The 16,303-nt window shown below is 37.2% G+C and overlaps 1 protein-coding gene across 2 annotated transcripts in view; it reads right to left on the bottom strand.

The window, feature by feature from the left end:
• The window catches only part of Gigyf2 (GRB10 interacting GYF protein 2), a 145,727-nt gene that overhangs the window by 43,765 nt on the left and 85,659 nt on the right, over positions 1-16,303 (bottom strand). For both annotated transcript variants that reach the window (XM_019208607.2, XM_010631780.2), the window contains 6 exons: positions 11,514-11,693; positions 7,496-7,695; positions 7,256-7,403; positions 6,969-7,157; positions 3,783-3,979; positions 2,680-2,839 (listed from right to left, as the gene is read on the bottom strand). In XM_019208607.2, the coding sequence (XP_019064152.1) occupies positions 2,680-2,839; positions 3,783-3,979; positions 6,969-7,157; positions 7,256-7,403; positions 7,496-7,695; positions 11,514-11,693 (1,074 nt within the window). The remainder of the gene's footprint in view (positions 1-2,679; positions 2,840-3,782; positions 3,980-6,968; positions 7,158-7,255; positions 7,404-7,495; positions 7,696-11,513; positions 11,694-16,303) is intronic.

Here is a 16,303-nt window from a genome sequence, read left to right as displayed (position 1 = left end):
ATGACCACAAGGATGAACCTTGAGGACATTATGCTAAGTGAAATACACCAGTTACATATAAAAAGAAACACTGTGCAATTCCACTTACATGGATAGTCAAAATCAGAGACAACAGAATCATGGTTGCCAAGGAAGACACATAGAATCACTGCTTAAAGTTTCAATTTGGAAAGAGTAAAGGAGTTATGGTAGTCATGACTGTACAACATTACACATTTATTTGATACCACTCACCTGTATACTTGAACATGATTAAGATGGTAACTTTACAAATGGCCAATAAACACACCAAAAGATGTTCAATATAATTAGCCATTAAGGATATGTAAATTTTAAACTACAGTGGGATTGTGACAAAATTTATCACTACACACCTGACAGAATGGCTAAAATTAAAAAGTATCAACATCATGAAATGCTAGTAAGGATGTGGACAAAGTACCTCACTCATACACTGCTGAAGGGCATTGAAAATTGGTACAGCCACCCTGGAAAAAAGTTTGGCAGTAAAAACTAAACATGCAGCCACCTCTCAACCTACCAGCTGCATTTACCCTAAAGGAATGTTGGCACAAAAATCTGTCCATCTATGTTTTTGGCAGCTTTATTGACAATACTCAAAATTGGAACCCAATATCCTTCAAAAAATGAATGACTAAACAAACTATAACATACTTATATCCACTCAACAATGCTACTCAGTAATAAAAGTAACTACAAGAAGTGATCAAAATACAAGGTAGATGCTGAAATTTTTTAAAGAAAAATTTTACAGTAAAAGATATATTGCCATTACTCCTCCTCAAAATCCTCCCTCTTGCTTCAAATACACATCCTATCATTCTTGCCACTCTCTACAGCAGTTCTGGAAGTCCCCTTTCTTGAGTATCTTTAGGAGGTGTGATAAAAAATACAGTGAATGCTGCTGCAGAGTGCCATACAAAGGAGAGGCAGCTTGTAAAAGAAATTTTTTGGTGGGTACCAGGGATCAAACTCCGGTCCTTGTGCTTGCAAGGCAGGTGGTGGAACCAGAGCTAAATCCCCAGCCCAGCTTGCAAATATTACTATGTATCCTCATCCAACCTATTCACTGGATCAGGCACCGTACAACTTTTGGCTCTTCCCAAAGTGAAAAATATGATCTTGAAAGGTAAATGTTTTGAATACATTTAGGACATTAAGGCAGCCACAACAGCGCAACCAAAAAAACACTACAAAGAGGATTTCCAGAACTGTTTCAGAGATGACGAGAACAAGGGATGCATCTGAAGTGAGGGAAAGTATTTTGAGGGTAATTAATGACATTGTGTCTTTTACTGTAATGAGATTTTTAAATGATGACATTCAGCCTATTTTCTGATCATGCTTTCTACTGATATACGCAGCCACCACCTGAATAAATCTCCAGAGCTTATGCTGACTAAATAGAGCCAAAGGTTACATACTGTATGATTCCGTTTACATAACATTCTTTAAATACAGAAATAAAAAACAGATTTGTGGTTGCCAAGGGGGGACAAGGGAACAGGTAGAAGGGAAATGCAGGTGGCCATGAGAGGACAATATGTAGCATCCCTGTTGAAATAGAAAGGTTCTGAAATTGGACTGTTATCCAACTCAATATCCTGGCGTAGACTATAGTTTTATAACAGGTTACCATTACGAGAAATTATGTAAAGGTCACACAGAATGTCTATGTATTATTTCTTTTTTTTTTTCTTTTTTTGAGACAGGGTCTCACTGTGTAGTTGAGACTGACCTGGAACTCACTATGTAGCCCAGGCTGGTCTGGAACTCACAGTGATCCTCCTGCCTCAGCCTCCCGAGTGCTGGGATTACAGGCGTGCACCACCATGCCCGGCTATGTATTATTTCTTACAACTGTATGTAAAGCTACAATTATCCCAAAAGAAATTTAAATATACACACGAAGCCTTGCTCACAGGTATCTTAGATTGTACTGAGGTGCAAACAATGAACACATATCAATCTCCCTATCTATATTTATATATCTATATATACATACATACACACACATACACACAACACCAGATAGCAATAAATGCTATGAAGGAGAATAAGGGAAGGTAAGGGGACTATGCATGGAAGACACGTTAATATGCTGGAGAGACCTTAGAGTGTACTTGGTAAAATACTGCCCTAAGACTGATACTAATGTAGGCAACAACCAACTTCAGGTTGTAAGTAAAGACTGCTAAAGCAGAAATGAATTCTACAAAAATCCTTTACACTCAGAATTTTCCTCCCATTCTAAAGAAACCTCTTCAGGAATTCATTCCTAACATTTCTAGTGGTTTGCCACCTCTTAAATCAAGTCTACTTAAGCAACATATTTAAGATCCTCCAACACTGTTGCCGTCAACTTTTAATGGCCAGGGAGACTAAGGCACAAAGATGAGTAAGTTACCTGCCTATTTATCCAGCCGAGATGCTGGAGCTGCGATAATTAAGCATTTTGCTTATACCACTGTCACATTAATTAGCACATTCTGCCTTGTGTTCAAATTTTATATATTTTTTTCCTTCATATATAATATGAAGTCTGTTGGTGTCTGTCTTTATTATTATATAAGTTAACCTTAAACAAACCTCCTTCTTATATGATGGTGGAACTAATGGCAAACATTTTAATATTTAAAGCAGAAAGCAACAACTTACCTTGGATTTCTCCCTGAGGATCTTTGTAATACCACTTTTGCATTGCTTCATGCATCAATGGAATTGACACACCCTTAGCTCTGTGCTCTTGCAGTTTTGAGGCCAGTCTCTCATCATCTAGTGCACTGTCTTGAAGATAAGCCACCATTTTCTCAGCTTGCTAATAAGAGAAAAACAAAAACAGAACAAAGAATGAGAAACAAATGACGTTAAATTAAAACATATACAGTATGTAATGACAATACTTTATAAAAGACACTATACAAGGAAGAAAGTAACAAGCCCTCACTGCCCCCGCAAATGCCAATGAAACACTTGAGACCCTCTTCATTTTACAGAAGGGGGAGGGGTAAGCTCAAGCACATTAAATCTTGCTCAAGGTCTCAAAATTAAAGCAACCGAGATCGAAATACAAACTAGTATTAATGAAAGCCCAAGTTTCTGATTTATACACTAAGTTTTTAAACTAATAAGCCTTTGGTCAGTTCTAAATTGTATAAACTAAACCTTTCTTTAAAAAGGGTGTTAATGGAACAAATAACTCAAAAGTCTTTTACATATTTTACTGACACTATCCTCCTTCCTTTCTTCAACATTTCTTACCTCTAATCATGACAAGCTCAAAGAGAAATCCTTTGGTAGAAAAGCAAGTAACAGTGTATATACAATCTTAAGGAAAGTACGGACATAAAGTTAGTATCCTGAAACTTTTAAACCATTCCCTCTGTTACACTTGAGGCAAAAAACACAGAAGACAGCGACCATCCACAGCTGCTTGTATTCGCCATCTTTAGCATTCCATTAATGTTCAAAAAGAAAAAAGAAAAGTAAACAGCTAAAGGCAACCTCAGAAGAGCAAAAAATAACCTGACTTGATGACTACTACATAGCAGAAACTTATAAGCATGAAATGATTTGAAAGACAATTACTCATATAAATAAATACTAAATAACCAAACAACTCTTCCAGTACTTAAAATCTAGTGGGCAAGATTTATTTCATTTCATTTCATTTCAATTTTATTATTACATGTTTACATTTACAACTTTCTAAACTTCATGGCAGTTTGAAAGGAGACAAAGAAGAAAAACGTGAATTTTACCTGCTCCAAGTGTTTGAGGCCCTCTTCATCATCTGGCTCTGTGGAAACACTGCCCATCCCAGGAGCACCAACAACTGGCATCTCAACTGGCCGCAGGGCAGGACTAGGAGCAGGAACAGGAGGTGGAAGTATGAGAAGAGGAGAGGCTGTGTCTGGAGGGAGCTGAGTCAGGGGCTGCTGGATATCGGTAACCATTTCTAGAGAAAAAGAAGTTACACTGATGAAAATCCTTGGAAATACAGACTCTCAGGAAGGTTAACTGTGTTATTAAGTTGGGCAGCCTGCTGAATGGGCCCAACAGAAATGTGAACCCTGTCATGAACACTGAAACTACTTCTTATGAAGAAGTATAGTATTTCTCCCTACAATAACGGAATTAACATCACAGGATGACAACAAATAAGGGTTAAAACTTTAGGTTGTTCTACATGGTGCTGACCTGTGGCGCTAAAGAATCTACCCAATAGTAGTAAGTGGATCTCTTGGCAACAGAATCAATCTAATCTTTTCCTTATAACATGCCTCTAAACAGGTATCAAAACACCCAATTCAGGGCTCGGGATTTAGCTCAGTGGTTCTGCCACCTGCCTCGTAAGCACAAGGTCCTGAGTTCAATTCCTGGTACCAAAAAAAGAAAAAGCAACCAATTCTTCTCAAACACATGTCACAGGTCAGCAAAGCTGTTATTGAGAATACCTGCAAGAATCTTAATATCTATTTCAAGTCGCAATTAATGTAATTCAATAAATTACATGTTTTATTTAGAAGTCTATCTGCACAGAATAGGATGTTCTTCCCAGTAAGAATAAAAATTGCAGAGGGAGCTCCTATTAGTTTCTAGTTGTTCTAACCTGTCAGTATGCAGGCTTTTGAAAAGGAAGGAGGAACTAGGGATATGGCTCAGAGGAACAGAATTAGTTTAGCCCACCCAAGGCCGCAAGTTGTCCTCAGCACAGAAGAGCAGAGCAGAGCAGGACAGGAGAAAAGGAGAGGATGTGCAAGTAACTAAATAACTGCAGTTTCTCCTTTGAAACTCTGTTTGCTCCATTACAGATAGCTTCTCGCAGATAGCTTCAAAAACCCTAATCCTCTCTTTCTTTCCCAAACTTTTGACAAGGACAGTTATACATGCTGTCTCCATTGCCCTGCCACCCACACCTAATACAATGTGACTTCGACTCCCCACCTCTCCAGTAGAGATCCTATCTCAAAGATACCATGACGCAAAGCTGCCAAACTCTGAGACTATTTCTAATCCTTCACAGCACCTGATGTTACCATCCCAGTTCTATGCTGAATTGTTCTCTTCCTCAATTTCCCTCCACTCTCCTCTCCTAACTCTACTTGTATAACTAAAGATTTTTCTCTGGATCTCTTCCTTTATCTATCCTAAAACTAGGAATCACCCAAAGGTTCTATTCTCAATCCACTTTTCTTCTCACTCCTATCCAAATGTCAGTAATTTCCAAAATTATTTTTCTGGCCCTAAACTATTTCCTCATTCACAACTCCTCTCTGGTCATTTCTACTTCTTATTAATGCTTTGAAGTATTCAAAATTGAATTTATTCTTATTTCTTTCAAACGTGCTCCTCCATTTTCCACACTCTTTTCTTGTGAATGGCACCATAATCCTCTCTCAGCGACCTCCATCATCTTTGACTTTTCTCTCAATGACTAAGCATTGTTAATGTTGAATCTGAAATCTCATCTTCTATGGCCTTCCCTTTATAGGTGCACTGCCAAGGAATACAACAAATCACAGTAACCAAAAGAAGAGATGCTACATACAGCCACTGAATCTGAGTTTCAACTGTGTTTCCCACCAGCCTCCTTTTCACACCTGAGACCACATCCAAATAAAAACAGAAGGTGATTCCTGCCCCCACCTCAATCCACCCCACCTCTTCACTTCAGCTTTAACTGCTCCTTGGTACTGAAATGTCCTCTCCCAATTCATCTAACTACCCCTACACCTTCAAATCCCACTTATTACTCTAAGATATGTTCAAAAATGACCTGCTTGCAACCAAAGAATCTTCCCATAGTGGTATCCTATCATTATTGCCCTGGGTTATTGATATACACATGATTTAATTCACTACAAACTATAAATCTAGAACATTAACCTTTAATGCCCTTTTATGAAGATTTACATATACATATCTGGGTGTGACCCTAAAATCTCCCAGAATAAGACCCGTAGGCATATTCATTCAAGGAAGTGAACAAGTAATTCTGGGACATGTAACTCCAAAACAACTACCATGACTCAAAATGGTCTCAAAAGACACAGGTCCCACAGCAAATGATTTGGATAGATTCGAATATTTGTTGAATTCTATTAGTAGATTTCTACTAGACAAAAAGCTGAAAGTCTTGGTTCAAACACTCAAAAGTATTAAGGTCTACTGGAGAAAAAAGTAACAGATCTTTATAAAAGAAACAATATAAACTATTCAAGAAACAGCAGAAAACAACAATTTAGCTTGGGACAGGGACTGATGAAGGTTTCAGGAAGAGAAAAGCATGAACACAGAGAATAGGGCAGTAAGGACCTAAAGGCTTTGAGGCTAATGAGCAGAGTGTGAAGGAGATAAAGAGGCTAGTACTGAAACTGTATGGTAGGAAGCAAATGCTTGACTATGCCAGGCCTTGTTAAAGGGTATAAACTTTCATGATGAACGACTCAAACTACTCTTCAAAATCAGGCATTCTGTAATATTATTTTTAATATATATAATAATAATTATGGAAATAAACACTGATATTGCCTAAAAATGTGTATGAGCAGTAATACTAGAGAATGTACTACACGCTTATTTTCTAGCAGAGGAGATGGACTTCCAGATTTCTCCATGTAGTCTTTTTGGAACACTAACATTTTGATGTGAAGCTGGGCATGTAAATAACCATTAGAAGAAAGAAAGCTTAAGTGCTTGGAAATCAAACTAATGCAGAGGATCATAAACCCAACTTGAAAGAGTCTAACTCTATTTTGGTGAATTCTAAGATGGAAACAAGTGAGAAGCACTGATTGGGTGTACTAGTAAAAAGAGCTTTCCCAGCAATTCAAGCCTAGCAGCATTTCTAGGACACATAAACAGAAGCCTAATGTATTGGTGAATACTGCCTCCACAGAACCTAGAATCTTACTTTTGGCTTCTCTACATTCACAAATACATACCCTCCACTCTGTTGGGGACCTTGGCTGATAGACTACTTTCCACCCGAGTCTCCTCTTCACTTTTTTCCCTTTGTTCAGTTTGGAGTTCATCTTTCCTCTCAAACTGTGATGCTTCCTGAGGCTGATGGTCTGAAGGAGTAGCTGGTCTAACAGATGACGATGAAGTATGGGGTATATCCTCACTAGTTTCTGCAACATGAAATAATCTTAAATAAATTTAGGCAAGTTTTGGTTTGATAGAGGGGAAAGGTAAAATACACAGTGGACCTTACCAACTCCTACTCTACCTGTTTTCTCTCCCTCTTTCTTATTTGTCTTATCAGGTTCTTTGGCCTCTTCATTATGGCTGCCCTCAGAATCAGAACACTCCTCCCCTTCCTCCACTGGCCGGAAGTCCATCTCCTGCTCTTCAGGAATAGGTTCTTTCTGTACTTTCTGTAGCAAGAAAACAGAACCAAATGTCAACATCATATTTGGCTTTGGTATAAGGTCAGTGCTTGTTAGGGCTTTTAAAATAAATATCTTACTTTAAGAGAGAGGAATGCACCAGATGAGTCAAATGTGCCCATTTCTTCTTCGGCATCCTCTAAGCACCATTCAGGCAAGCTATCCCTGTCGTCATCTATGCTTCCACTGCCAGAGCGCACCCTTCGGTAGCCCCGCTCATCATCCCGATCTCGAAAGTCAAACTCAAACCTCCGACGTCGTTCCATGTGTTCCCGCCAGCCTGCAAAACGAGGACCATCTGAGATGAGGAGGAGGACAAAAACCTTAGAAAAGTTCTATGACTCAGTATTTGGAAAATAAAATCATGGATAGGAAACAGAGAAGAAAACTATGACAGCAAACTCAAAATCAACCTATTGAAGAGATAAAATTAAGCAACTGAATGAAGTTCAGAACTCAGAGTTTATGTAATCATCACTAAGTGACAACAGTACCTACCTTCATCAAGTACTGAGCCACTCAACATACTCTAAAAGCTTTAGGCGATAAATTTAAAACAAAGTAACATGAAAGGCCATCCACTTGAAGTATACACTTTTAATAAGCTTTAGGTATCCGATTAATGCTGATAATAGCCACTCGTGTGGCCTACCCCTAGCAGAGACTGACAGCACCAGGTATCTTTCCACACTGAAGTTTATGCCTTCCCTGTGGCAGATCTTAAAGCATTTTCTTTCTTCCATGAAATCACTCCTATGGATAAGACAAGCTCCCCGTGTCGATTTATAGTATCAAATTCAACGTGCCTACTTACTAAAGCCAACTTCTCATTTGTAATTTTGACTTCTAACAAAAGGCCATGGAACTACAGTATGGACAGATTATGCTACAGATTTCTATATGGCCTAGTACCCTAATTTTATACATTAGGGGAAAATTAAAACTTGGACAGAAACAACAAAAACTACAGCAAAGCAGAAATAGATTCAAATTCTGTATCCTTCTGTGCTTTTCCACAATCACAGGCTTAGTCTCTTTCCCCTTCCTCCCCACCTTAGTTCTCCCTAGGGAGCTTTTATTTCCATACAATATCCCCCAGGGACACTCCTAAATCCACTCTAGCACACTATATATTTACATCTACCTTCCAACAGAAAAAGACTACCTAAGGACAAAGATCCTATTTACAGTATTTTTCTGAAAAAGAATGAGAATATTTCTATTCTTGATCGCTTACTCTATGAGACATGCACAAAAGAAATGAGGCCAAAATGAAATATTCTTATAACTGAGGCCCAACTTGCTAGTCAGTGACCTAAAAACATCAAACTACAAAAGGTAAAGCATTAAGATGACAAATACAAGTAGCATCTTATAAGACACTCAATTAAAGAAGTTATCCTCACACTCCCCAACCCTACTTGTAACAACTAAATACTACTTACTACCTTCCATGGGAACTACGGAATTTTATACCTAGATTGCTGAAGTGTAAACCTAGAGTCATTATTCAAAAGGCGTCTTCAAGATCAAATGTTGAATTCCAGAGTCCTGTCTACTACTATCATTTCTAAATAGTCTAAGTATGCACTGTGATAGGAATCTATCCTTCTAGGCACCTGGCTCAAGTTCCCTCTTACTGGGTTTCCTAAGTTCAGCCCCAGAGTTGATGGCTCACTGTCTTCCATGTCCCCAACTCCAACTATATCCAGCTGCGAGCTCTACTTTATAAAACAACACATTCTAATTCTGTTGTCCTCTTATGAATAGCTAATAAAGCTACTCATGAAACTAAAAATATTACATAAGTGAGATAGCTTATTAAGGCTAGTCTTTGTGGGCTTTGTATCTGACTTAAGATGCACATTATTTTAAAAAATCAGCCAAAACAACTGTATTTACATTTATATAATTATATTTAAAATGTCATTCAAATTCTAATGTGAGATTAACTATGTACAATGTTAACAGCCTGTAACAATAGCTGTAGTCAGACTAAGCTTTTAAAATTCTGGCTAAAAAAGAAAACAGTATTTTCTTAATGTATTGGTAGTGGTCTTTTTCTGATCGCTCTTCTTTTTTTTTGTACCGGGGATCGAACTCAGGTGGTGGAACCAGAGCTAATCCCCGGGCCCTGATTTGCTCTTCTTTATCCTGAACTGACTTTAAAATATGTGGATGAAAGCTGGGTGTAGTGGCCTGGGTGTAGTAATCCCAGCTGGAAGGCTGAGGCAGGAGGATCACAGGTGAGTTCGGGGCCAGCCTGGACTATATAGTGAGACAATGTCTCAAAAAAACTTAAAAAAAAAAAAAAAAAAAGGGGATGGATTGCACAGGCACGGTGGTACATGCCAATAATCCCAGAACTCAGGAAGCTGAGGCAGGAGGATCACTGTGAGTTTGAGGCTAGTCTGACCCACAAACTGAGTTCAAAGCCAGCCTAAACCACATAGCAAGACCTTGTATAAAAAGAAAAAAAACAAAAAAAAAAAACAGGAATGTCCAGTTGAAAAAGACTATAATATAGAACCAAATTCTAAGTTGTAGGGCCAGGGCCAGGGATTTAGCTCAGCGGTTCCACTGCCTGCCTTGCAAGCACAAGATCCCAAGTTTGATCTCCTATGCCAAAAAAAAAAAAAAAAAAAAAAAAAAAACACTAAGTTGTAGGGACAACAGTAGAAGAAAATACTAAAATTTCACTTAACTGCCTTTAACAGAATCAACATCAGACATTTGGTCTCAGAAATACTGCTCATCTTCTAAAATATTCACCTTGTTTTTTATCGCTGGAATTTATCTTCTCACTCAACCCAGATTCTGTCCATCCTTCACTAAATCCTTGTTGGGAACATATTCTATACACCTTCCAGTTTACAGTCAAGCTTGGCACAAAATGTCCCATTGCCTTGATGAGAACTGTAACACTTGGTTGACCAGGACACAGCCCAATGAGAAATGTCTAGATCCTGTGATATAAACAATACATCCTAACTCTATCCACAGAGTAACTTCATCATGTTTGTACCTATCTACAATTCCAAAAAATACACTCAATGCCTGTTAAAATATTTACTCAGATGTAGCCTAGTGGCTACATCTTTGCTGATAAATATTTTTTAAAAGTAAAAATCATTTGCATTATTTTAGTTTCCTTTATTAAAGGTAAGCTTCTTTGGCATATGGTTGTTGATATATTATCATGCACATGAAATGCAAAGAGTATTACACTCAGTACACTGAAGTTCTGTATGACCCCATGATTCAAGCTACAATTGCATCTGATTATCATGAGGCATAGAATCAGCAGTTTGGTAGGGGATGAACTTTAACACAAAGCGCCAGTGTCTTTAATTACCAGCATATCTAATGTCCAAAAAGAACAGTTTGAAGCATTCTTAAGAGTCTAACAGAAAAACTTTAAAATTACTGACACTACTATTCTCTCTCCTTTTCTAAAGTCAGAGGGGCAAAAGAATGAACTTGTGATTATGTCTCTGACCTGGGTTTAAAGTTTATTCTTCAAATAAACATAAATCACATTTTTTAAAAGAAAAAAAATGAAAAAATAAATCCTTTATTTAGAAAAAATACCCACTTGTAAAGAGGACACATATTCCCAGTGTATAATTATACATTTCTAAGTTTTTTTCCCCTAATCCTCCCCACTACTGTAAGTTTTAAAGAATGCTAAGATTAAAAGATTAAACACTACACAAAACTGAATGAAACCCTCTCTGTTGCTGTTGCAGGCAGGTGCTTTCCATTAAACGATACTCTTTGCCCCAGGAAAACAAAAGTGATTTCAATCAACTGAATAGATGGGAAGCTTTCATGCTGAAATTTCTTTGTAGTAGTAAGACTGAGTATGATGGCATAAATGAACCCTCCTTTTCTTTTTCAAAGCCAGTTTACCTTTTTCACTTAATCCCTAACACTGGTACCTCATTTCTTTGCAAACCCACACTCTGTTCTACAGTGCATCATATATCTACTTCTAATAAATCTTTCTCATGCCTCTTTAAAAAAAAATCTCTAATACTTTCATCAAACTCTCACTTACTTCAGTCCCTTTGTTCTTTTATGTAAGAGAATTCTTACCAGGACTGTGAGGCCGCCACCTCTCTCCATCCCTTCTTGACCCAGCTAGCCGCCAACCTCCATCTTCATCTTCTCCATTTTGTTCCTCTCTAAAGATTCGCCAATTTTCACTTTCTGACCGTATAAATTCATGCTTTCTCCCCACTGATGTTGGTCCACTTTCCTCAAAATTTGGTCTCCCTATAAATAAAATAAGAAAACATGGTAAATAAACATGTGCCCTTGTTAGTAAAGATTTTGAAAAACAAACCTGACAGCTCCAATCAAACTTTCCAAAAGCCAATTATGAGGCTGGGGATTTAGTTCAGTGGTTCTGCCACCTACCTTGCAAGAGCAAGGACTGGAGTTCAATCCCCGGTACCAAAAAAATAAAATAAAATAAAGACTAGGCCAATTTAATGTTTAAAAAGTATCTGTAAAATAACTGAATATATATACATATCACTTTTCTTAAAGCTAAATGTAAACTGAGCAATTAGTTTTAAATAAAAACGACATATGCATTTTTAAAAAGGACATGTAACAAAAGTAAACCAATCATCTTCCAAAGTAACACCCCCCCAGTCCTATTCCATTGAAGTAACCACCATCAGTAGTTTATTGTAAAGCTTTCAAAACACTATCTATAGGTACACTTATACACATGCACCCACACACATACAAATGCTACTTTCCTGGTGTACTGCATGCTGTTTTGTGCCTGTGTTGCTTTCACTTAACAGTGTATCTTGCCAATCCTTCCTTACTTGTACATACTTCTTTATATAGCACTTTTTACTATACGATGCTGTTTATATTATTATTTGGGGGGGTACTGGGGATCAAACTCAGGACCTTATGCTTACAAGGCAGGCGCAGTGTCACTGAGCTAAATTCTTAGCCCATGATGTAGTTTATTTAACTAACCTGTACTGGTAATTCTGCCTAAACAGGAAATTAGTACACTTCAACTTATTTTTATTCCAGAACAGATTATAAATTCAAAAGTAGAGAGACTGTGAGTTATAAATTTCCATTTACTCTAGCATCTAGCACAACACAGGCACACAACAAATTGCTTCTGAACAAAACTCAAAGCTAAGCTATGTCAAACTTAGTACCTCAAGAGTTGCATTAAAGAAAAAGGAGCCTGGTACGCCAAGCAAACTATAGATGATAATTCTAAATTACATAAACAGATTATTTAATTACCATCACTCATGTGCTAACATACAAATTCATAACATCATATTAATTCTCACATTAAAGAGGTTCAAAATCCAAAACAGAACATACTGATGTCCTCAGTCTCTAAGAAAGTTGCACATTCTCTTTGTGGCAAATACTTTTTATTACACCACAATAAAAGTGAAAAATTTGAACACTGTTATCTAATACTGAGGAAATTTTAATTTCTAATTATCTTCTTCTGTGCCATATTATACACAGTAAATAAGATTCAAGATCTTGTTTGCCTATATGTCCGACTGTATTATTCAATTAAGAATAAAGTATCTTAGAAAGGAGGGAGTATTATTCACTGGGAAAATATGACCTGCTTTCTCATTGGGGGCAGCATCTCTAACAGCCCCGACAATCTCTGGCTGCTCATCTCCAGTAATACTCTTCCCCTTACTGTGGGCTGGACTGACAACTGACAAACAGAATACAACCTAAATGGTGAAATAACATTTCCGATACTAAGTTTTCAAAACCTATGGCTTCGATCCGGAACACCTTCTCGGAAATAAGTTAGCTGCCATGTGGTGGGATACCCATTAGGGAAAATTACATGGTGAAGAATTGAGGCTTACCACCAGAAAAGTAAGTGAGTTTAGAAATGCAACCAATCCCAGCAGAGCTTCGAGATAATGGCCATGCTGGTGGTCACCCCGACCACCCCGACAGACAGATCTGGGCCAGAACCACTTGTTTTCCTTGTCCACAGAAAGTGAGATCATGTTTGTTGTTAGCAGCAACACAATCATAAATAATAAAAACAATTTTTTTTCATTTTACAGCTAACAATACTCAAACTCAAAAAAATAATGCAGGGGGCTAGGGATTTAGCTCACTGGCACCCACACCTGCCTCACAAGCACAAGGTCCTGAATTCAATCCCCAGTACCAAAAAACATAAATAAATAAAATAACCCAAGAGAATTGTCCAAAATCACACACCACTTTTAACAGCATAGATGGAATTCAAATGATAATCTTCTGATCATTCAACAAATATTTATAGCACATAGAATGGCAAGTTCTTTGGATCTGAATGCAAACATATTCCATGCCTGCCTCACCTGCTTAGATTAAGAGGGGAAGATCCATTTTCACAAAGCAGTGCTTTCATCACATGACTGAAGGACAAATTTAGTTATGCTTTCAAAGAAAAAAAATTTTTTTGGTACTGGGGGATCAAACTCAGGACCTTGCACTTATGAAGCAGGAGGCAGAACCACTGAGCTAAATCCCCAGCCCATTTACAAAGAGAAATTAAAACAAAGAAGTCTTAATGTATACAAATCAGACAACCACAAATAATTATGTGTGATGCCCCGAGCTGAAACTTGGGACATAACAATGCTAAAGACATGATGGATAAGCTAGCTAAACCACTCATTTTTATCATCTACTTTTACACCAAATCTTTGAAAAAGTAATCAATTTACCAATGTAAACAGTAATGGCAAAATGTATAAGTCATTTAAAAACCTGTTTAGGGCTAGGGATGTAGCCCAGTGGTACACCGTTTGCCTATCATGTGTGAGGCCCTAAATTTAATCCCTAGCATGGCAAAAAAACAAAAAACAAGTTACCTTTTTTCCTAGCATGATAAACTATTAAAGGTTTTACTGAATAAAAAATTAAAATATGAAAGTACTTATAATCCTACAATCTTAAAAACAGAAAATTATTTTTACCTGTACTAAGCTTTCATTATTATTATTATTATTCTTTTTTTTTTTTTTTGAGACAGAATTTATCTATGTTACCTAGGCTGGCCTCAAACTTTTGGACTCAAATGTAATAATAAGCACAAACTAGTTTTATCTTCCTGCTGTAGCATAAATGTATTAGACATTGTAATTTTTTGCAAGCTATAAATGTTGAAGCAAGAAATAGTATTATGGCCCTTGTGGAGGCACACATCTGTAATCCCAGCACTCGGAAAGCTGAGGCAGGAGGATTGTTTTGAGTTCAAGGCCAGCCTGGGCTGCATAGTGAGTTCAACGTCAGCCTTGGATACAGAGTGAGACCCTGACTCAAAAGGGGTGGGGAGAATTACTACAAAGTGTACTAATAAAAACGTAAAATTGTAAAAATAAATTTTAAAAAATATTTGCATGTATATTGTTTTGAACTTTCTTCTGAAAAAAGATTCAAGGAATGAAAGTGAAGCCAAATGACAGGCTTAATAGCATAAATATATCCACCACCAAACACAGCACACACACACACACACACACACACACACACACACACACAAAGGGAAGTCAAACCATCATACAGTATCTTCTTCCATTATCAACATTAAATACTGCTCTCCTTTTAAAGTGTTTACTATCATGCTCATTTTGGCAGCACATATACTAAAATTAAAATTAAAATGTTTATTATCTTTTTTTTTTTTTTGGTACCAGGAATCGAACTCAGTTCCTTGTGCTTGAGAGGCAGGTGCAGCACCACTGAGCATTTTAAATCCCCAGTCCTATTTACTATCTTTTTAATTGCAAAATGGTATACTAAAGTGACTCAAACATGAATTTTTTTCATTAAAATTTTTTTTCATGTTGTTTTCTGTATGTGAGCCCTTTAAACATGATTTCCTAACCTAGGAGCTTCTTTATCTTCTTTATCCTTGTAATCACAAGTACCTAGGAACAAGAAAAATATAAAAGACAGGATAGAGTAAAAATTTAAAAACTGTAGGAAGAAAACTCTGGCTTCTAAACTTATTGAAAACGATCTCGTGATTCCCAAACTACTGGAAAATCTGTACATCATAAAATTTGTTTAAACATTTACACCATTTCTTCTTGCCAAAAAGATGTGAAAGCCTGTAATTATAGCACTGAGGAGGAGTGACAGGAGTTCAAGGCCAGCCTGGACTATATATGTAGTGAGTTCAAGGCCAGCCTGAGCTACATAGTGAGACCTTGTCTCAAAAAAAAAAAAATTTTTTTTTTCACATAGATAAAGAGTACCAGAAACCAAAAACGTATGATCAAGCCCAGGGATTTAGCTCAGGGGCTCCATACCTGCCTTGCAAGTGCAAGGTCTTGAGTTCAATCATCAGTACCAGGAAAACAACAAAAGTAAGGATAACCTTGAAATCACTAGACCTGGTTTAAACTCTAGCTCTGCAGAGGCTGAGGGAGGAACATCCCATGAGTTCAAGACAGCCTGAACTATAGCGAGACCGTCTCAAAAATATTAAAATAAAATAAACTCTAGCTCTAACTCCAATCAATATACCTTGAGGAGTGAAGACCAGATTCTTCACTGCAAGGAGGGGAATCTGAGATGAAGCAGCCTGTGTTTACATGAACATTAGCCTGTTCAAGTTCGAAACACTGTAACAAATGAGTTCAAATTTTATTACCAAGTGACTGTTTCCACAAAATAACTTTTAAACACTGTACTATATTTTTCCTTTATCAATTATAATAGATTTAGACTATAATTTTTCTGATAAACAAAGGAAACCCAAAATTATGGAAGAGCAAATAGGTGGAGTTATACCTTCAGGGGTCATTGTCACTTTCCTAGCAGAACGGTGAAAAAGAGTCAAGAATTTGTAGGTGTAC

Source organism: Fukomys damarensis, unplaced genomic scaffold (genome assembly GCF_012274545.1).
Source record: "Fukomys damarensis isolate Sample0158 unplaced genomic scaffold, DMR_v1.0_HiC HiC_scaffold_16, whole genome shotgun sequence".
In the NCBI taxonomy this organism is placed as follows: domain Eukaryota; kingdom Metazoa; phylum Chordata; class Mammalia; order Rodentia; family Bathyergidae; genus Fukomys; species Fukomys damarensis.
Note: the sequence above shows the minus strand (reverse complement) of the source record. Positions and strands in the feature narration are given on the sequence as shown.